This window comes from Protopterus annectens, chromosome 11.part0 (genome assembly GCF_019279795.1).
Source record: "Protopterus annectens isolate FY-2018-M chromosome 11.part0, PAN1.0, whole genome shotgun sequence".
Classification (NCBI taxonomy): Eukaryota; Metazoa; Chordata; order Ceratodontiformes; family Protopteridae; genus Protopterus; species Protopterus annectens.
In genome coordinates this window covers 381637920-381660249 of record NC_056745.1, presented here as the reverse complement: position 1 = coordinate 381660249, position 22330 = coordinate 381637920, and the positions used below count along the sequence as shown (strand labels likewise).

General features: G+C 39.5%; 1 protein-coding gene across 1 annotated transcript in view; it reads left to right on the top strand.

Annotated features, from left to right (window-relative positions):
- Positions 1 to 22330, top strand: part of LOC122814941 (zinc finger protein 850-like) — a 476075-nt gene that overhangs the window by 48612 nt on the left and 405133 nt on the right. Inside the window, exon 3 of the mRNA XM_044087202.1 lies at positions 497 to 574. Coding sequence (XP_043943137.1) covers positions 497 to 574 — 78 coding nt within the window. The remainder of the gene's footprint in view (positions 1 to 496; positions 575 to 22330) is intronic.

The window sequence follows — 22330 nt, the reverse complement described above, 5'->3', positions numbered from 1 at the left end:
AGTGTTAGGAGGAGCATTTAGGTAAATAAAAACAAAATTGCAATGACAATGCAGCTAACCCTGTGTGAATTACAGAATGAGTCAGTTCTTGGTACATGGTGTTTTTTGAGAACAGCACTTTTGGCAATTATCAAAACTTGAAGGAAAACTCATTTCATAAACTTTAACTGTTCCCTCATTTAGGAATGAGGTCCATTCTTGCCACACAAATAAATACACATTTGGGAAAAAAATAGAAACATTATACAATCTGCAAAATGGGATCTTAACATTTAAGCAACCAGCTTTTTTTGCTTTGAGATGCAGGCTAGATTCTAGAAAGGTTCATGTGCACATCTGCCTTAAACCATAAGATGAAAGGCTAATAATAGCAGCTCAAGTTAATGGACTTCACATGCTTTGGTTCACAAAACAATATAGAAAAAGTGAGAGATACAGAGAAATGCAGGTTTTACAGTATGAAAATAGTAAACATTTTTGTATATCTTTTATATAGTTTTGTGTATCTTTTTGCAAAGTGTGATATACTTGTGGCTGAAGGTCTGTATACTGAAAGGCACATTAATGTGGCAAGGTTAGTACAATGGGGATGGTGTACACATTGTAAGATACAAGTAACAGAGGCATTGGAAACATGAACCTCCATAAAGTTACTGAAAATGACTAAGTACTGACCATATGGGATCATCCCCTGCCAACAGTTAAGAAAGTAAGAGAAAGGCTTTGGTGATACTGCTGTAGAAAGAAAACGTGCTTTCAAAAATAAAAGTAAAATGTGGATTAAAAGAGCATAACGTTTTTGTCATAGCTGTACTGTGTCTAAGAACTAATTTTATGACTTAGTATGGTAAGAAAGCTGAAAGTAAAGTAAATAAGAAGATTTGGCTTGGCTGAACACCGGGAAAACCAGTATGATGGGTGAAGAGTGAATGCTGAAGCTGACTGATTCTGAGTATTTGGATGTACTTCATAAGGCGGTGATGGCAGTGGCTCTTGGTGATTTGTAGGAAACCTCAAAGTGAAATAAAGGGAGTTCACTGTTGTGTAACTGCATATTGGAGGCACGAAACATGAGTAGAAAATGTTGGCAGATATGAATTTATCCATTGACGCTAACGAAAAAATGGAGAAGGAGACTTTAAACTTAAAAAAGTATCAGTTTATATTTGACTGTACTGGAAATTTTGAAAGAAAAACAGGCAGTTGGTATTGAGGACATAGGAAGAGCATTTTAATTTAGGTTCATAGGCAGTTACTAGTTATGCAGTCCAGGAGACCATTAAGGAGCCTAATCCCAATTGCCAATAGCATTGTCTGGTTAAGTGCCTCTGCAAGGTCACACAGCAGGCTGTGGGAATCCAACCCTGTACCATGTAACTTAGCTTGTTGAAAGCTCATAGCCTTAACCTTCTACAACAATTGCCAGATATTTGAATACTGCAAAAAGAGAAGGCCAGGATTGTTTATCCTTTGTTCAGGTGTTTTTTGGCAATTCACATTAGTTTGTGTATGGGACAGATAAAATTTGAAAAAGGTTACAGACTTTATGTTCTATGCACAGTGGGGAATGTAAAACAGCTGAAGCTGTTTGTTAAGATTTGAGACTTACAGACATAAAGGTCAGATTCTTTCATTGCTGTGGTAACAGGGAAATACTTAAAACACTCTCTTATATGCAGCCTTTTTGACAGTGTGTGCTGTTACTGTACTAAGGAACAAAGAGTAAAAATGTTGGTTACTTTGAGAGAGAGAGAGAGAGAGAGAGATGCATAGAGGCTTAAGTTTCATTTGTTCTACCCAACAGAGTTTCATGTGTGTTCCAGCTGACATTTACTGTTGCACACAAAATTCTTCTTCTGCTTTCGGGTAGATATGCTGGAGGTGGACTGGACACTCTAAATTGGCACAAGAGGTTACACATGCTTTGTAAGAGCATGACCCTCCCCCTAAGGTGAGTGAAGAGACAGAGAAAGTCAAAACAATATGGATTGCAGACTTGATAAGTTGATTATAGGGTGACCATTTACAATGTCAGGTCACCCATTATTGAGCCCTGAAATGCAAAGACTGAATGACTGAAAATACAGACTTAAGTATATTAAGTCCAAGTTTGTCATTTCTTAGCATATTCCGTTTTGTCTGAGATACTGCACTCTCAGAGTTGGTATATGTAAGTTTGGGAAGGCTTCCCGCACATCAGAGGTTGCAGAGGGCCTTCCCCCAACACACACATTTAAAGGCAAAATCAATGTTTGACATTCATTCTTCTGCATTTTCAGTGTTGCAGGACTCAGCCTTGCAAGTCCTGACTTTCAAATGGGAGTCTAATGGAGTTTAAATGAGCAGTACAAAACAAAGACATTTAGTTAGACATCTGCTAGTAGTATGCTTAAAATGCAGGTTGAAACAGTTTAAAGTGAATTATTGTGAATAAGAATTTTCTGTGTTGTGGGAATTGCTTATGGCCATGAACATTTACAAGTATTTAAAGAAGCGTTAACCAGTTCTGCTTGCTGTACAGCTGGTATGGTGTTATTTGGCTTATTGTCAGACAGGAGAAGAGCTTCTGTCTGTGATGAGCTGTGCTAACCTGGATCATGCTGCTGGTGGTTGCCTTAGGGAGTGGCAGATAGCTATTCTATGGCCCAGTTCTAACCTACTTTAAAAAAGTGTGACTGTATGTATGATAATATAATATTATGTGTGCTTATTTTTTGTTTTGCTAGACAAAAACGCTTTATGGTTTTAAAGCTTTAAAAAGTTGCTAGAATAAATTATTGTTACAACTGAAAAAGTGTGTTGTGATGATGGGGGAGGGGGGAGTCTGATTCAGTTTGACACTTAGCAAGCCTTTAGCTTACCAGTAGGTAACTTTACAAACAAGTGTGTCTGTAATGCAGACTATGTGTAATTTTCTTATTTTGGTTGTTAGTTATATTTGTAGGTCTGTTTAAAAGTAAAGTCATGTAAGTAGTGTACATACTTTTTGTATAAACAGCCAAACTTATAATAAATTGCAGCATCTGTAATTAAGGTACTAATGTTCTGAGTGCAAAAGATGAAGAATGCAAAGTTGTTTGGAAATCAATTGTTCGTTTTACTTGACATTTTTATTAGGCTGGAGTATTTACTTGGTAAGAAAACTTGAACATTGATTGGTTATAATGCAATAAAAACATCTGAAGGACCAGGAGCACAACTTATTGATTGGGCTTATTGGTGCTGATGGTGGCTTTTTTATGTGGAAGAGCTAAGAAAAGAGAAGTGATGTTATAAACTTCAAGTATGAACCCCTTACACTTTTTTATTAATAGAGCTAGTTGGCAGCAATGTGTGAGTGAAAGGCCAGTTGGGATAATCTTTGACAATGTGTAGTTTTCACATTTTCCTGGCTGAGTTTAGAAGAATGATTAAAGATACTTGCCTGTAGGAGAAAAGTGCATTCATATATGATAGGAGTATAATATCTTGGCAGGTATGAGAGGAGTGAAACAAAGGTCTAGAATGTGTGTTTTACTATGAAAGGTGAAGTACATGGTTGCAGTTAATGAAGTTGTAGATTTTACTTCAGTTTATGATATTAAGCTATCAGTTGCCAAGTATACATACTACTAAACTAGGTATAAACTGTGATAATATATAGGATCATTGGAATTGCTAGGCAACTAAATCTTGCACCTTTCTAGTATTCACCCTAATGATGTACTTCCAGTTCATGAAGGCCAAAACAGGTCAAGCCAAGAATGAATGTGCAGGTACCTACAGAGTTATTGATGGTTATTTTGAAAAATGCAAGACTTTTATATGTAAGGGCAGTTTGTGACAGGGATTGGATCAACACTGTGTAATCAGTCCATCTAGCATGTTTATTTATATATATATTGGTGGATATTTAAATCTTTAATATTTTGTGGAGCGGTTTGTCTTGCAGAGGGGCAAGAGACTAAAGAGGGTTATGTCCATAAAAGCACAAATGAGAAACGTGGATCTCCATGCAAGGGCCTGTAAGATACACAATATAGTGGTAGGGCTTCAAGCCTATTTTGGTAGATATGGGTCATTAAGCTAGTAATCTTACTAGTCAGGAATTTCTGCGGCCTTTCTAGCTTAGCGATGTATCTGGATAAGTATGCACTAAAGGGGCATTGTTTTCTAAAATTGGTTAATTAGAGCTGAGTACAGAGGAATGATAACCTCCTTTGACCTAGATGAGATGCTATTAAGATATCAGTAGCACTAGATAGAGGAACTTTCAGACTGCTTTGCTTTGTGGTGGTCAAAGGAGAGTGAGTTGTTGGTTAAGGTGCCAAAATCAATGACTTCTGTTCAGTTTGGAGTTGGTTGTTGGTTATGCTGTAAGTTATCATAAACAAAATTCCCCTGCACGTAGGGAGTTGCACGGCTAAAAGGAGAATCAAAGAAAAAAAGCAAGCCAGCAACAAGTGAGCCGTGAATTATAAGTAGTTTATTTAAAAAACTACTAAAGCAGCATGAAAAGCTAATAGACAGACCGGTTTCGGCCCGGGTTTAACCTGGCCTTCTTCAGTGTATTACAAAAAAGCCAATCATGGTATAGTTTTATATAATCATGAAAAACAATTGATTGGTTGACAAGTCATATTCAATTACTATTCTCATGAATATTAATCAGGTATATAGTGAAAAAAATTTTTCATAAATATTCATTGAGCCCTGCAAGGGCACCAAGTTTGGTGATCCATTTCTTTTCTTTTGCATCAAGTTTCTTATGCCAGCCACATTTATTAGTTCGATCACCAATAAGTTTATCAATAATCACAAAGTGAAATTGAGCTGTATTATGTGTAAGTGTATGTTTATATAACGCATTGGATGTTCTTTTACATTTAATGTCACTCAGATGTTCGGACATACGTAACCTGAGGGGTCGAGAAGTCTGCCCAATATAAAATGAGTGACAGTGCAACAGGCCATGTAGATAGCCCAATCAGTATTACAATTTGCAAAAATTGAATGTCAAAAACTGTGTTGCTATTTCTACTACTAAATTCCTTTGATTTAAAAATATATTTACAGTTAACACAATGGCCACATGGAAAACAGCCAATGAGTTTGTCGCCCAAAATAGTCGTTTGATATAACTGAGGTAGTGTGGATTCTGAATGATGTTTGTAGTGGTTAAAGTGTCCCGCTAAGTTTTTTCCTTTACGAAAAGAAAAGGAACATGTTTTGGGAATAAATGTTTGAATTCTGACATCCGCTTCCAATATATTCCAATTATCCTTAATAATGTTCATGAGTCTATTGGTATTTCTGCCAAATGTAGTTGTAAAACGTAGAATATTTTTGGTCACAGGTTTCTTTTTGTACATCAATAAATTTGGTCTGTGTAGGCCAAAGGCAAAATTTTTAGCCATTGTAACATACCCTGAGCTGTAACCCCTGTCAATGAATCTATTATATAAATCCTGAGCATGATGTGTAAAGCTGGCGTTATCAGAACCTATATAGGAAGTTTCCCCAATACAACACCTTACTCCATGCCTCCAGCTTTCATCCAAAACATATCGCCAAAAACATTCCAAAATCACAATTTATCAGAATCAGACGTAATTGTTCTGATAACGCCAGCTTTACACATCATGCTCAGGATTTATATAATAGATTCATTGACAGGGGTTACAGCTCAGGGTATGTTACAATGGCTAAAAATTTTGCCTTTGGCCTACACAGACCAAATTTATTGATGTACAAAAAGAAACCTGTGACCAAAAATATTCTATGTTTTACAACTACATTTGGCAGAAATACCAATAGACTCATGAACATTATTAAGGATAATTGGAATATATTGGAAGCGGATGTCAGAATTCAAACATTTATTCCCAAAACATGTTCCTTTTCTTTTCGTAAAGGAAAAAACTTAGCGGGACACTTTAACCACTACAAACATCATTCAGAATCCACACTACCTCAGTTATATCAAACGACTATTTTGGGCGACAAACTCATTGGCTGTTTTCCATGTGGCCATTGTGTTAACTGTAAATATATTTTGAAATCAAAGGAATTTAGTAGTAGAAATAGCAACACAGTTTTTGACATTCGATTTTTTGCAAATTGTAATACTGATTGGGCTATCTACATGGCCTGTTGCACTGTCACTCATTTTATATTGGGCAGACTTCTCGACCCCTCAGGTTACGTATGTCCGAACATCTGAGTGACATTAAATGTAAAAGAACATCCAATGCATTATATAAACATGCACTTACACATAATACAGCTCAATTTCACTTTGTGATTATTGATAAACTTATTGGTGATCGAACTAATAAATGTGGCTGGCATAAGAAACTTGATGCAAAAGAAAAGAAATGGATCACCAAACTTGGTGCCCTTTTTAACCCAGGGCTCAATGAATATTTATGAAAAATTTTTTTCACTATATACCTGATTAATATTCATGAGAATAGTAATTGAATATGACTTGTCAACCAATCAATTGTTTTTCATGATTATATAAAACTATACCATGACTGGCTTTTTTGTAATACACTGAAGAAGGCCAGGTTAAACCCGGGCCGAAACCGGTCTGTCTATTAGCTTTTCATGCTGCTTTAGTAGTTTTTTAAATAAACTACTTATAATTCATGGCTCACTTGTTGCTGGTATGCTGTAAGTTGTCAAGAAGAGCTCTTTAACAAATGTGAAAATACAATACTTTTTGCATTTACTTCTAGGTTTTTATCCATGCAGTGTTGGTGTGTAAATATTAATTCTTCATGTAATTATTCCATATCAGGATTAATTGAATAATAACACCCAGCTTGCTGTAATAATTCCATATCAGGGGTGATTGAAATATGATAACCAGATTCTACTCACTGGCAGATATAATTAGCCATATGTCTGAGTTTATGGTTTGGAGTTCAGAGGGGTATATGCCAAAAGGGAGGAGTTCCACCACTGAACCCTGAGGTACACCATAGTTATCTTCCTGCTGTCTGAAGTGGCAACTCCCACCTTAACTATGTGATCATTTAGACAGATTGCTGTCCACTTTACCTTGTAACGGTCTATTTTCAGATCTTTAGCTTGTGTACAGTACCAGCAAAGGGGATGGTTTCAGATCCAAATGTGCTGTGTAGAGCAAATGACCTCCTAAACACCACTTTTGTGAATGTTTTGAGGAAGTTTACTAAATTAAGTAGACATGAGATACACTTGACAAAACAACTGTTGAGGATCTTGTTGTATGATGTTTTTAATGTAGTTTGTGAAGTCAGATGTGATGTGTTCTTTGACTTTGCAAATCAGTCTAGTTAGCCTGCTAGGTCTACAGTTCCTTGGGTCTGTGGTAGGGTCCCCCATGAAGGGGCATCACAGCAACCTTTCTTTACACTTCAAGGATATACCCTGTGACTAAACGTAAGTTAAAACTGTTTAGGGAGGTTCCATGAGAGCATGTTTGGCACAGTTTATTAGGCATTCAGGTAAACAGACTAGGCCCATGAAAGTGATATTTTTAGCTTTTGAAAATACAGTTAGCACATGCTTCTTGAAAATACTGGTGAGTGAAAGGGATGCAGGGATTTGTGGAATTTCACTGAATCTCTGTGAGGTAATGTTAGTTGTAATTTCCTTTGTAAGTATGTTAGCTATGTGTTTAGTGCAGAGTGCTTGGTGTCATTTTGGATTGGTTTGGAACATTGCTGGGTGTTTTTTTTTTTTGTAATAATATTATTTATTTATTTATCAACCAGGAAAGTCCAACTGGATATTTTTTATGCGTTTTCAGTGGAAGCCCTGGGAGAAACGTTCCATAAGTAAAAGAACAGAAAATACATACATGTAGGTGAAAATTGACAACATATTACAATATGCTGTAAATATACTGATTAATACAAACATGAATGCACATGTAACAACCATCACTAAAACAAGATAAATACACTATCATGTAGCATATAAACATAATGATATAATTAAATAAGGATAAGTAAATATCCTTGGCTTCAGATCCATCTATTTATCCACAACCCTTTTTTCCCATTTTTGTACATAGGGTCATGGTGTCACTTCACAGTGAAATCATGCAAGTTCTAATTTGTGTTTTGTTTTGATCTTCTAGATGTTAGTTTTTGATTCTTTGCTGATCTTTGTGATAGTGTTTAATGTGAACAGATTTAGATTTAAGACTAAATATTTTTTCTTTAGTTACAGAGCTTATTTAAACAGGTGGCCCACCTAAGGAAGTTGTTTTTCAGTTTCCCATTAAATTTGATTCTCTACTACATCTGTACACTTTTGTAGGTGGGGGTAGAAGTCATTTGCATAAATAGTATCTGAAACTGTATGGGAACTCGTGCAACTTCAAGAACTTATTGTTGATTTTGAATGCATTAATCTGAAGTCCTTAACTTTCAAATTGTTCATTATGAGAATGTTTGAGATTTTAAAGGAGAAGGTCATGAATTTGTGATTGGATGTGTTGTTTTGTTTGGCAGTAGACTGGCATTTAACAGTATATTAAAAACTGCTTTATAGTTGAAGCATGCCCAAGAGACAAAATATAACTAATAACCCAATAGACAAAATATGAGTAGTATTAATTTTACATGTAGGGATGACTTTTGACAGAGTAAAATGAAACAGTTTGATTAAAGGCTCATAGGTGTGTACTAGGCTAATGGCCCTGGAACCTTTACAAGCCTACCCCATAGGATTACCATGGCATTGTGTCATCCGACCTTAGTTCCCAGTGCCTCTGTCGAGTAGAGCTACTGGAGTGATCCCCAGGGGTGAATTTTCTATTTCCCATCCAATCATCAAGATTTCTCTTGAAGAGGGCCAGTGAGGTACTCTGTTTGACATGTATGGGAAGTCTAGGCGATATGAGACAGAGAGGTTTTTTGAGTCTGTCCATATAGGACAAGTGTTTAAGGCCTGGGATCCTCTTTGTGATGTACTTTTGTGGCCTCTCCAGTTGTTGCAGGTGTCTAGTGAGGTACATGCCAAATGGGGCATTGTACTCAATGATTGGCCTTATGAGGGAAGGGTAGAGGAAGACAGCGACCTCTTTCTTCCTGGATGCAAAACCCTTAGTAATGAGATGTGCCACATAGAAGGACTTTCTGAACACAGTGGCAATGTGGTGGTCAAAAGAGAGGTTCCTGTCAACCTGTGTTCCCAGATCTCTTATAACACCTTTTGTGTTCAGTGGACTACCATCGATGTGGTAATTCATGGGAACCGGGTTTTTCCCAAAGGGAATGACGACACATTTTTTGGCATTGAGCTTAAGTCCATGGTTCTGACACCAGTCGTTGGTCTCAGTGAGGCCTTTCTGTAGGATGTCAACATAACTTGGGGATTTAATAGCTCCCAACTTGCAATCGCCTGAAAACTTTTTCAGCCAGAGTCCCTTCGTGTTGGCCTGGACTTCAGAGAAGTAGATAGCAAACAGGAAAGGACCCAGGACCAACCCTGTGAGACTCCGCTCATGGCTGGTCAGCAGTCTGACTTGGAGTCAGCTACTTTCACACTGTGGGTTCTATCTGTGAGCCAGTTTGCAACCCGTTTAGTGATATAGGGGTTGATGCCTAGCTTAGTGAGTTTTTTTAGGAATCCAGAGTGGGGAATGGTATCAAAGGCTTTGGCCAGATCAAGGTAGGCAGTATGAACCACCTTGCCATCATCCACAGCTCTGGTGACTGACTCAGAGAAGTCGACCAGGTTGAGCAGGCATGATCTACCCTTCACTAAACCAAACTGTGTGGGATCCAGAGTTTGGAGATTCCCCATATCCTTGTTTATTAGGTCCATGATGATGCGTTCCATAGCTTTGCATATCAGACTTGTCAGGCTAATGGAGGCGATAGTTCCCAGGGTCTGTAGTCGCTCCTCCTTTGTGGAGACAGATGACTGTAGCAGTGTGCAATTCAGTAGGGGCAAAGCCTGAGGTGAGGCTGTGATGGAACAGGGCACACAGGTGCGGTGCACGTTCAATCTGTAGTTAATGTAGAACGCAGTCAGGGATATTGTCAGGTCCCATAGAAGCTATATTCTTGGCCTTGGACAGTGCTGTTTTAACCTGTGCAGCAGTATTACTGGGTTCCTGGCAATCTACTGGTATTGTGATTGGTCCTTTGATGGGGGAGAGAGGGGTAAAGTTGGCACTGAATCTGTCGGACAATATATTGGCAATATCTGTTAGCTCGGTATAGGAGGTACCATTGTGCAGTAGATCAGAGCAAATCTGGGTATTGCCATGGAGATTCTTTACATAACTATAGAAGACCTTGTGGTTGTTTTTACTATCTGCTGCAATTCTGTTTTCATAGCTAGCTTTAGAGGATTTGATGAGGGATCTCAACTTTTTTTTGAGGCTGATAAGGGAGTCTTTCCCATCTTGGGACTTCACCTTATTCCGCATCAGTTTCCTCCTTCTGTTCTAGAGTTTGTTTATGGAAGGGGGCCACCAGATTGGCTTCGTTTTCTGGAAGAGAGCATCTTGGTTCTGTTGGGTATGTCAAGATCCATGCATTTATGTATGTGCAGGTTTTATGAAAATATAGAATTTCATTAGAGTTTCTTGAGCTGTTAGGAGCTATTTATATTTAGGGGTACAAAGCAATGATGTCCATTGTCACAGTGTTATTTGCTTTGTATTTAGATGCAGTGGCTGTGTTGATTAAAACTTCAAACTGCAGGGGTGTAACACTTTTAGTAAACAATTTAAAATATAATTGTAACGGAAGTTAATTGCAACTGAAGTTGGCTTATCTAATGTGTCTTGGAAGTTGGTATTGGTATGACGTCATTGTTAGAAGCACTTGAAAAGAAGTCTGAATATGAAGTGAATAAAATGAAAATGTGTGGTAACACAGTTTTGTACTGTCTGACAAACTTTAGAAGGGCTATAAATAAGTTATATAAAGGTGAATACATCAGATACTTTAGAAATTTTGAAGAACAGATTGAAATTATTTTTGAATGTTGAAATGTTTAGAACTGAATTAGAGTTCAAGCTGTTCATTTATTTGTGTTGTCCTTGATATTGTATGTGTTTCACCTAAGGGGAGTTTTGAGATCTGTTAAAACATGCTATATTACATGATTATTTTGGGACAGTGGTGAATATAGAGTATCCTGTGATAAGTTATTGTTGAAATTGTGAGCCATAATCATACTATAATGTTGTACATAAGGATTTTGTTATTTATTTATTTTTATTTTACATTTGTTTACCGGGAGAGTTCAACTGAGCAAAAAAAAAAAAAAGCCAGTTTTCAGAGGAGGCCGGGGGGTGGGGTGCAGTTTACTTATAATAAGCAATGTAAGCAATAGTATGTAAAAAAAAAAAAGTTACATGATACACAGTGATACAGTTTCAACAAGTTTCATATAATAAACATTGCAAAAATAGAATTAAAAGGCAAAGTTGCATAGTAAAACAGAAATGAAAAAATGCATAAGAAAAAAGAAAAAAGTGATACAAATAGCAATGAGAAACAGAAAAAAAGTAGAATAAGCAACGCTAGTACATATAACCAGTAAGGATGGTTAGCTACACAAGTTACAAGTTATAATTGCATGTTTAAGATTGAAACACATATAAAATGACTCTATAGTAAAGCATCAACTTATGGGTGAGGAGATTGCCTCACCAAATAAACAATTAGAGTACCAGTTATGTACAATATTATGGTGGAGTTAGGTTGCAGGAAGGGAGTTAGATGAAGAAAAGAAACCATATGAGATGACTGGTATAGAGAGAAGTGCTAAGAAAAAAATTACTGAGGGGTCAACCAGGTGTTGAGCAAGAGCGTAGCCAGTTATTAGTAAAGTAGGAATTGAGAAAGGTTTTGAATTTGGAGGGGTTGGCTGTGCAAAGAATGGACCGGGGAATTGAGTTCCAAATTCTGGAGATGTGCTTTGAGAATAAGCCATCCCCATAGCTTTTGTTGGGTTTAGGGATGTCTAGAAGTTTGTCGGATGAGCAGAAAGTTCTATTCGAAGTGTAAGATTTTACTAGGTTCCTGGCTGCTGGACATTTATCAGGTGAGTAGATGATGGGTTGGCAAACTGTGAGTTTTTTGATGTATAACAGATCTGAGAGTTCTAACCAGTTTAGTTTGTGGAGGCTGGAACAATGTTGTGTTCTGTTTGGGAGGTTGGTGGCAAACTTGGTTATTTTATTGTAGCAGGCTTCTAGCTTATTGAGATTTGTTTACTTTAAATTTGTAAAAATTGGGCAGGTATGTAACAGAATGGATAGCAAGTGGCTTCGGGCAATGGCTGTTTTAATTTTTTGGGTGAGGAATGGTTTGGCTGTATAGAGTGCCCCAAGTTTTATGTGGACCTTTTTGATTGTTTGGAATATGCAGGTCATAAATGAGAGATTTGTCAGTGGTGACACCTAGCAGTCTGGTATGGTCTAGTGGCTCTATTTTGGTGTTATTACTGGAGTAAATGGTGAGTTAAATGGGGGGATTGAGATATTTTATTGTTGGTAAACAACAGTTGTTTGGTCTTGTTGGGGTTGAGTACTAGTTGATTGGCAGAAAGGTAGTGTTCTACATCAGTAAATGTGTTTTGTGTTTTTTGCAAGTTGTCACCCTTTACTCTCACCCATTTATTCTCTCTCATCATGCACCAGTTATTTTGAACATTAAAAAATGCAAGTCAAATGAGAGCTCAAAGACACTGGCATTTTCTGATGCACTTAAGAAATTATTGTATTTACAGCTACAGCTAGCTAAGCTGGAGTAGAACATTAATAAACAGGTGGATAGTTGAGATGATCTTAAGGTTTGCTTTGGCAATGTGGTCATCTGGAGAGAAAGGGAAGAATGGGAAAAGAGCAGTAGGTGGTATCAAGACAGATTGGGCAGAGTTAAAGATGGAAAAAGTATGGCATGGCAGATCAGGAAAATATCTTTGAAGACGGCAAAGGAAGAGGTAGCAGAACATCTGGCAACTATAAATGAACACAGAGTGGCCCTAAAACAAACATCTTTTGAAATGAATTTGAAAACCTCTGAAATGTTAGCATAATGGTTAAGGGTACAGAAAGTGCAAAACTTTATAGCTAAAATCAAGGATCTCCATTCTAATGGAATGAAAATGACTAGAGGCAAGATAAAGGAAATTTTAAGAAATTATATGCAGCTACATAGAGAAGAGGGTGGAGTAAAGGACTGGAAGAGGAAAGTAGAAAGTTTTTTAGGAGACTGACAACTCTGCAGCTGTCTGAATTAGAATGCTGAGGGCTTATGAGAACTATAACATAGGAAGAAAATTTAAATGTACAAAATATAAAGTAGGATGAAGTAACAGCCAGAGAGATTGAAACAAAGTTAAGAAAAGCCTCTAATTGGGTACCTAACTTCTGGTTAAAAGTATTAACATCTTTGCATGAAGATTTAGCCATGAGAAAGAACTATTTACATGTGCACCCCGAACAGACACCAACCTGGCTAACAACAGGAAAAACAATGCTCCTGCTTAAGAGTGAACTTGAAAGCTAACCCAAAAATTAAAGACCAATAACTTGCCTTCCGATGACATGTAAACTACACATTGGAATTGATGGCAGCAGAGTTTATAGTCATTTAGTAGAAAACTGAATTATGGCAATAGAACAAAAAGGCAATAAAAGTCATGTGGAGCAAAGGATCATTTGTTAAATAAAGTCATAGTGGAGAACTGTAAAAAGAGGAAGAATTTAAGTATGGCATGGATTGACTACAAAAAAGCATTTGATAGTATCCCACATTCATGAATAAAAGAGTGCTTAAAAATGTGTAAGATACACCCTACACTGATCAACTACATTACAGTGACCATGAAACAGTGGCAGACCACTTTGCAATTAAGCCATTATAAAGGACAAATTATTATTCCAGGGATAAAAATTCTGTTGCCAAAGCTATTCTGCCTTGCCCTTAACCCATTAAGCTGTCTACTTAACAGCTTAGGCCATGGCTATAATTTGGTTCCTAGAAAACAACAAAGTGTAAAGACTTTTTTTTTTTGTTGATGATTTAAAACTGTATAGCTCATCAGATGAGGAACTGAAAGGACAACTGTAAATTGTCAAAATATTTTTAGATGATATAAGAATATAATTTGGTCTTGATAAATGTGTAAAGGCAACCTTTAAAGCAGGGAAAATTGCAGCACCAAGAAAACATCAGTTTAGGACAAGAATGTGATATAAAAGAACTTCAGCAAGAAGGAGTGTATAAATATTTGAGAATTGATGAAGGATCAACAATAAAACATGAACAAATGCGAATAAAACTTGGTATGGAATACTTTAGAAGACTTAAATTAATCCTGAAAACAGCACTTACATCTCGGAACAAAATCCAAGCTATAAACCAATTTGATCTTCCTGTCCTAACTTACAGTTTTGGAGTGATTGTCTGGCCCCAACATGTGTTGGGTAGATTAGATAAGAAAACAAGAAGGATGCTTCATGCTCACCAAATGATTTATAAAACTCAGTGCATACCAAGATTATGTATCTTCTCCGATGTTCTTCGTGTTTCACTGTTGCAGTCATTACACTTGGGTTATCCTGCTGGCAGGCTACCCTCAGTCGACCTGAATTCCAAAGTCTAGGTCCGGCGTCGGTTGCTGTCGACTCTTCCCTGACGTCAGTGCGCCAGGGGTATAAAAGATGCAGCTGACGCCATTTTCTTCAGTCTTTCTTGCTGCGTGGTGCCCGAAGCAGAAGCAGTTCGCAAGTGCCGGTCGGCCGACTCCTGAGATTTTCGTGTTTGAATTTCAGATTCGAAGTCTTCATTAAAAGCTAAGTACCCCGTTAGGGAAAACTTTTTTCTTGCTCCAGACTGATGTCAGAAAAAGTTAATAATTGTATTTCTTGTGGGAAGCAAATACCTCATAATGATTTTCATTTTCACTGTATTCCTTGCCTAGGCCCTGACCAGGATGTTGCTTGTTGTCGGTTTTGTGCTAGATTTAACCAGCGTGCTATAAAGTGTCGGTACGATTTTGCATTTCACTATTTTGGCAGAAGATTTAATTACACGATGCCGTCAGATAGCCAGCCGACTACCGCAATTGACAAGAAACGCAAAGAAAAAGAAAAGGACAGCCATCCGAGGTCTAAAACCAATGATGAGGCTTCTTCTAAGCCAGTCGCCAGTTCACCGGCTCTCAGTGAGGCGCTTTCGCAACCCCTGACGCCCGCTACTTTGGACCCGCAGGCTGCTATAGACTCCCACGTGGAGTCACCTAGGCCGCTGGAAGCTCAAAGTATTGGACTTCTCAAACTATTCCCTCAGATAGGTCCGGAGCCGCTGAGCAGGCATCGGCTTCTGAGGGTGTTTTCTGACCTACTCAATTGTACATTAAAGCAACTCCAGCTGCAAAGGCAAAGACTAAAGCATCTTTAAAGACGAAGAAACAAGTACAACAGCCTCATGGTCATGCCTCCATGCCCAAAAATTAGATGCTCAAAGTGGCCGAAGACTTAATTACTTTGATCAGGGGTTCCCATCCCCCTCCTGATAAGAGGCCTAGGCAAAAGACAGAATATGAATCTTCATATCAGGTTTCCATTTCTTCAGATTCCTCTTCTGATCAGGAATACTCTCTTCATCCCTATGAGGATTCTGATGCTGAAGAATCTATCCCTTCAGCCTCTCCTCCTGAGGATTACTCTTTTAGGGAAACCTTGCATACCATGAGGGAACATTTCCATTGGGAGAGCCAAGATTATTCTGAATCTAGAAAAAGGCTCAGAGACTTCTTTTTACTCCCACAACACAGGCCCCTAGCTATTCCGGCTGTGTTAGACATTGTAGATGATGTATTTTCAGAGTTCAGTCTGACCCCTGACTCCTTACCTGCAGCTCCTGTTAAGCCGGACAGGTACTACAGGGTGCCTGACTCTCATAAATTCCTTTTCAAGAACCCTGCTGCTGACCCAGAAACTATTTCTCAGGGTCCAAAAGGGGTCAAGGCATCCACTGCAAAAACCCTACCCCCTCCGACAGGGATTCTAGGGCATTAGACAGATGGGGAAAGAAGATTTACACCTCTGCTACCTTGGCTATAAGGGCTTTGAATTGTCAGTTACATATGCTAAAATATCAGCAGTATATTATGTCACTACTTAAACAGAAAATGTTGATAAATTCTGAAGGTGCAGAAAACAAAGAAATGCAGAATTTATTGCATGCAGCTGAGCAAGTTGGAAAGCATACTTTGCAATGTGGTTTTTGATTCTTTGGAGGCCTCCTGCAGGGCCCCTGTCACGGGTTCTGTCATTAGGAGGCATGCTTGGTTAAAGGAACAAAATTTACCAGATCATGTTAAAGCAAAATTATTAGATGCTCCATTACAGCATGATACTTTGTTTGGTGTTAAAGCAGAAGAGGTGCTAAAGAAAATGGAGGACAAAGCTAAATCTATGCAAACAGTCAAGGATTTCTTACAGGTACAGCCTCCAAGATTTAGCAGACACTGGCCTACAAAGAATTGGTTCTTTCCAGTGTCAGACAGACCACAAAGGGGCAGATACAGACACCCAAGAGGCAGATCCCAGCCCCAAGGTTCATACAGGTCTAAACAATGTGGTGCTTTTACCTCCAAAAGTGGAGAAGACAAATCACAGCCTTACAGGAAACAGTCCCAATGACTTCCCCCTGCCTGCGCCAAGCACTTATCTTCTGGCAGCACCTTTAGGGGGAAAACTAGCATTTTTTTCTCAAAATTGGCACATAATAACCCAGGACAAATGGGTCTTAGACATAGTGTCACAGGGCTACAAGTTTCACTTTCATACTCTGCCAAGGGCAAACGGTTGGCCAGACCTACCAAAAAAAACAATGGGCAGAGGCACAAAAACAAGTCTCATCCCTCATGGACATGAGGGCCATTCAACAAGTACCAGAACAAGAGCAGGGACAAGGATTTTATTCAAGACTGTTCCTGGTACCCAGAAAGGACAAAGCCTGGAGACCAGTACTGAACCTGTCTATTCTAAACACATATCTGGATATACCAAAATTCAAAATGTTGACCTTACAGCAGCTTCTGCCCATGCTGGGCAAGAAGACTTGGCTTTGTAACTTTAGACCAAAAAGAGGCATACCTGCATGTCCCAATCAGACAATCATGCACAAGATACCTCAGATTCAAAGCTGGCTCAATGCACTACCAATTCTCTGCACTGCCCTTTGGCTTATCTACTGCACCCAGGGTCTTTACAAAGTGCCTGGCACCAGTAATTGCATTCTGCAGACAAAGAGGAATACAAATATATCCTTACTTGGATGACTGCCTCATACAAGCAGAGAACAAGGACATTCTACTACAGCATCTGGCATTTGTAAAGAGATCACTACCATGCCTAGGGTACACAGTCAATGAACAAAGATCAAAACTAGTACCTCACAAGAGATGATATTCCTGGGTGCAAGCTTAAAAACAACTGCCCAGATGGCTTAACTCATGCCAGACAAACAAAGGCAACTGACTACCTATTTCAAACTGTTGGCAGCAAAGGCCCAGTTATCTGCAAGAAAAATTCTGCAGGCTTTGGGCTTCATGGCATCCTGTATTCTACTAATTCCATATGTAAGACTGCATATGAGGAAACTTCAATGGTACCTAAAAAGTGTTTGGACTCAGCATTGCCACAGCCTGGAAGCAATAATTACTCTCATTACCTGCCTGCAGCAGGAGTTTAGATGGTGGGCGAAGGCCTGTCACCAGAACAAGGGACAGCCATTCACCTTACCCCCAGCCAGGCAGACATTGACAATGGATGCATCAGATTATGCCTGGGGGGCACACATGGCAGGAAGATGTATCCAAGGCACATGGTCTGCCAACCAAATGCATCTACATATCAATCAAAAAGAGATGCTAGCTGTTCAGAATGCCCTGACACCCCTCAAGGACCTACTTCATCCGGGACAACTACTGATAAAGACAGACAATACCACAGTCATGTGGTATATAAACAAGCAGGGAGGCACTCATTCTTACCCCTTCTGCAGACTAGCCATGACTTTGTGGGACACAGCATTGACTTACCAAGTACATCTGCAGGCACAATTCTTGCCAGGAAAGATAAGATACTCTGGCAGACGAACTAAGCAGAAACCTCATGGATTCCCATGAGTGGAAACTGGATTCACAAGTCTTCAACATGATAACAAGGAAATGGGGATGCCCGGACATAGACCTATTTGCCTCTCCTCACAACTGCCAGCTAAAGAGATTCTGCACAAGGACTTATCACAGACAAGCATGGAAAGTGGATGCCCTATCTTTCAGCTGGAAAAACTTAACAGTATATGCCTTTCCTCCACTGCCTCTCCTCCCCATAGTACTCGTAAAGGTCAGACAAAAGAAGCCAAAAATGATACTGATTTCCCCAGACTGGCCCCACCAGTACTGGTATCCAATCCTAAGGAACTTGTCTCAATGCCCAGCCTGGACCTTACCTCAAATACCTCACCTACTGTCCCAACAAAACAATCAGATCCTGCACAGCCAACTCAAGACCTTAAATCTCGCAGCATGGCGGATAATGTAGTCATACAAAACACACCTCTCACTAAAGCGGTGATGGATGTCATTTTGGAGGCCAGGAGGCCTAGTACTAGTAAATCTTATGCTGGAAAATGGAAGAGATTCTGTGCCTGGAACCAGGCACAAGGAATTGACACAGCAGTACCAAATATTCCTCAGATTTTGCAATACTTAACTGAGATGCTGGACAAAGGCCTATCCTTTTCATCAATTAAAATTCATGCCTCTGCCATTTCGGCTCATTACAATACAGAGCCACCAATCTTTTCTCATCCTTTGTTAAGGCAATACCTCAGAGGAGCCACAAATTTAAGGCCTCCAAGGAGATCACCAATACCTGCATGGGACCTCAATTATGTTTTGGAAATACTCACTGTGCCCCCTTTTGAGCCAGCCACTACAGCTGATATAAAGTTTCTATCTTGGAAAACAGCTCTGCTCTTCGCAGTAACCTCTGCAAGACGAGTCTCAGAGCTACAGGCACTCATGGCTGTGGAACCTTTTATCATTTTTTATCCAGACAGGGTTTCTCTGAGGACAAACCCGACATTTTTGCCTAAGGTAATGTCCAGTGTGGCCCTTAACCAAACTATTCATCTGCCTACTTTTTATCCAAACCCACAGAATAAGGGGGAGAGAATTCTGCATTCTTTGGACATACACAGACAGCTACGCTTCTACTTGAACAGAACCAAAGCTTTCAGAAAGACTGAGCAACTACTAGTGGCATATGCTGCAGGATTACAAGGAAAGGCTATCACAAAGCAGACTATTCAAAGTGGATAGGCCACTACATTTGTTTCTGCTGTTCACAACATGGCAAGCCAGTGCCTAAGGGCCTTAGGCCACATTCAACCAGAGCAGCAGCCTTCCTCAGGGGAGTGCCAACCAAAGACATTTTAGAGGCTGCTACCTGGAGTTCAGTGCACACCTTCACAAAGCACTATCATTTACCACTCTACGCTAAATCCAGGGCAGGCTTTGCCACTGCAGTTCTGCAGGGCCTCATAGCTGCTCCTAATGCTATTTAGCTCTAGCCTCCCAACCATAGCTTTGGGATTCAACCCAAGTGTAATGACTGCAACAGTGAAACACGAAGAACATAGTACAGTTGTGTACACTTACCATAAATGTAGATGTTCGAGTGTATTCACTGTTGCAGTCCAGGTTACCCACCCACCATCCCCCTTCTCTTTTTGCTGGAACTTAGCTGCACTTCTCTAATCTATACAACCTATGTGGTGTACTTGCTTGTAGATGAAGGTATAACATATTTTGGTGCATGCATGTTTTATTGGCATATTATAAGCCTTTCTTTTTGGGGGCACCTGACATCTGGGGCAAGAAAAACTGAAGAAAATGGCATCAGCTGCATCTTTTATACCCCTGGCACACTGACGTCAGGGAAGAGGCGACAGCAACTGATGCCGGACCTAGACTTTGGAATTCAGGCCGACTGAGGGTAGCCTGCCAGCAGGATAACCCAAGTGTAATGACTGCAACAGTGAATACACTCGAACATCTACATTTATGGTAAGTGTATACAACTGTACTTTCCAAAGGAGGGGTGGGCCTTCTTTTATTTATTTATTTATTTTTTATTTAAATTTGTTGACCGGAAGTGTCCGACTGGACGTAGGTCCATTTTCAGCGGAGGCCCGGGGAGAAAGGCTCCACAGTAAAATAAACAGACAGTAGTTATATTAGATTACATAGCGATTAACAATTTAACATAGCAATTACTTACAACATATTTACAGATGAAGAACATAGTACATCAGTAGACAACTAGAATCTTTATCTGTGAAGTACATAACAGACATAAACAAATGTTACAATGAGAAGTTCCTGCTGTATAATAAGTACTAGGCTTATGAGCATCTGAGCTTGCTATAATCAAGGTAGTTAGTGGAGTGGAAAGAAAGGTAGTGATTGGATGGGGTGGATGATTAATTAGAGTGGGAGTTGCAAGGGCATAGCCAGCATGTTTTTAGGTGCGCTTTTAGTAAAGTTTTGAAGTGGGTGCATGATGGTAGAGAGGTAATTGTGGGTGGGAGTGAGTTCCATAATTTGGCTATGGCGCAAGAGAATAGTGCTTCACCAGCAGAGTTATTGGCTTTAGTGATCTGCAAGTGATTTTTGTTGCTGGATCTTAGTGGTCTGGTGGTGCGATAGGGTTGGAGTAGATTCTGGAGGGATGGGACATTTAGTGGATGGTTTACTAGTTTGTGGGTGAGTGAGAGTTGATACCACTGAAGGAGGTGAGGGAGTTCAAGCCAGCCCAGTTCAGCAAGTGAGAGACAGTGGTGACTACGGTAGGATGCCCCTGTGGTGAATTTGCCGATTTTGTTGTAGCAGGTCTCTAGCTTGTTTAGATCACATTGCCTTAGGTTGGTATATATTGGAGAGGCATAAAGTAGGGTGGAGATAAGGTGGGAATTTGTTACTGAAATCTTTGCTGCTTTGGTGAGAAATTGCTTATTTCTGTATAACGCTCCTAGTTTTTTGTGGACTTTTTTATGGTCATGGATATGTGAATGTCAAATTTTAGTTTATTGTGTATTTCCACTCCTAGCAATTTGGTGTGTTCAGTTGGGTATATAATGGTGTTGTCTTTTGCTGTGATGTTAAAGTGAGTGTTGTTTTGAGTATGTTTGGTGGGTTGGAAGATGAGTAGTTTAGTTTTGTTTGGGTTGAGTATTAATTGGGCATCGGATAACCATGTTTCAACAGAGGAAAAGGCTTCCTGTGTGTCTTTTTGCAGTTTGGGTAGGGACTGGGCTGAGCAGATAATGGTCAAGTCATCTGCGTATCGTATGTGTGTGCCATGTTTGGTGGCAGAGGCTAGATTATTGGCAGAAACAGAGAAGAGTAGGGGTCCAAGGATGGATCCTTGGGGAACCCCTATGGAGACAGGTAGTTGGGGGGATATGTCATTCTGCCATACAATGGATTGTTGGCGGTCAGACAGGTAACTCTGAAACCAGTTGGTGACTGATTGTGAGAAGGATAGGTTATTGAGGACAGAGATAAGTTGTTTGTGTGGGACCATGTCAAATGCTTTAGATAGGTCTAGGAAAGTAGCAGAGGAGAGATAGCCATTGTTTTTATGCTGAAGGATAGTGTTAGTAAAAGAGAGTAAGGCAGTGGTGGTGCTATGGTTTGGTTGGAAACCATGCTGAGTACTGGAAAGGAGGTTGTTAGTAAGGAGGTAGTCTGAGACCTGAGAGTGTATGCATCTCTTTAGTATTTTGGAGAGTGGAGAGAGAATAGCTATGGGGCGGTAATTGGTTAGTTCTGCAGAGGGTCCACCTTTGTGGAGGGGAATTATATGTGATACTTTCTGTGGGAATGTAACTTTCTGACAGAGATCGGTTAATTGAGATGGATACTGGGTAGGCCAGAGCATCAGCTGCGATTTGTAGGTATTCACTTGGGAGGTTGTCTGCTGCTAATTTGGTGGGTTTAAGTTTAGTTAAGAGTTTTTGTTATGTTGGAGGTAGGTACAGGAGAAAAAGAGAAGGCAGTGGGGAGATTACTAGTTGAAGGTGTGGGTTGGAGGGGGGTTGTGTTGTTTAGCTAGTGATAGTATGGTTTGGGTGAAGTGTGTGTTGAATGAGGTAGCAATATTTTCTGAGGAGTGAGGGATGTTAGGAGGAGGGGTACTGACTTTACCTGGGTGGAGGATGGAGTTTATGGAGTACCAGAATTGTTTGGGGCTGTGTTGTGAGGAGTCTAGGGCAGACTGGTAGTATTGGAATTTGTCCTG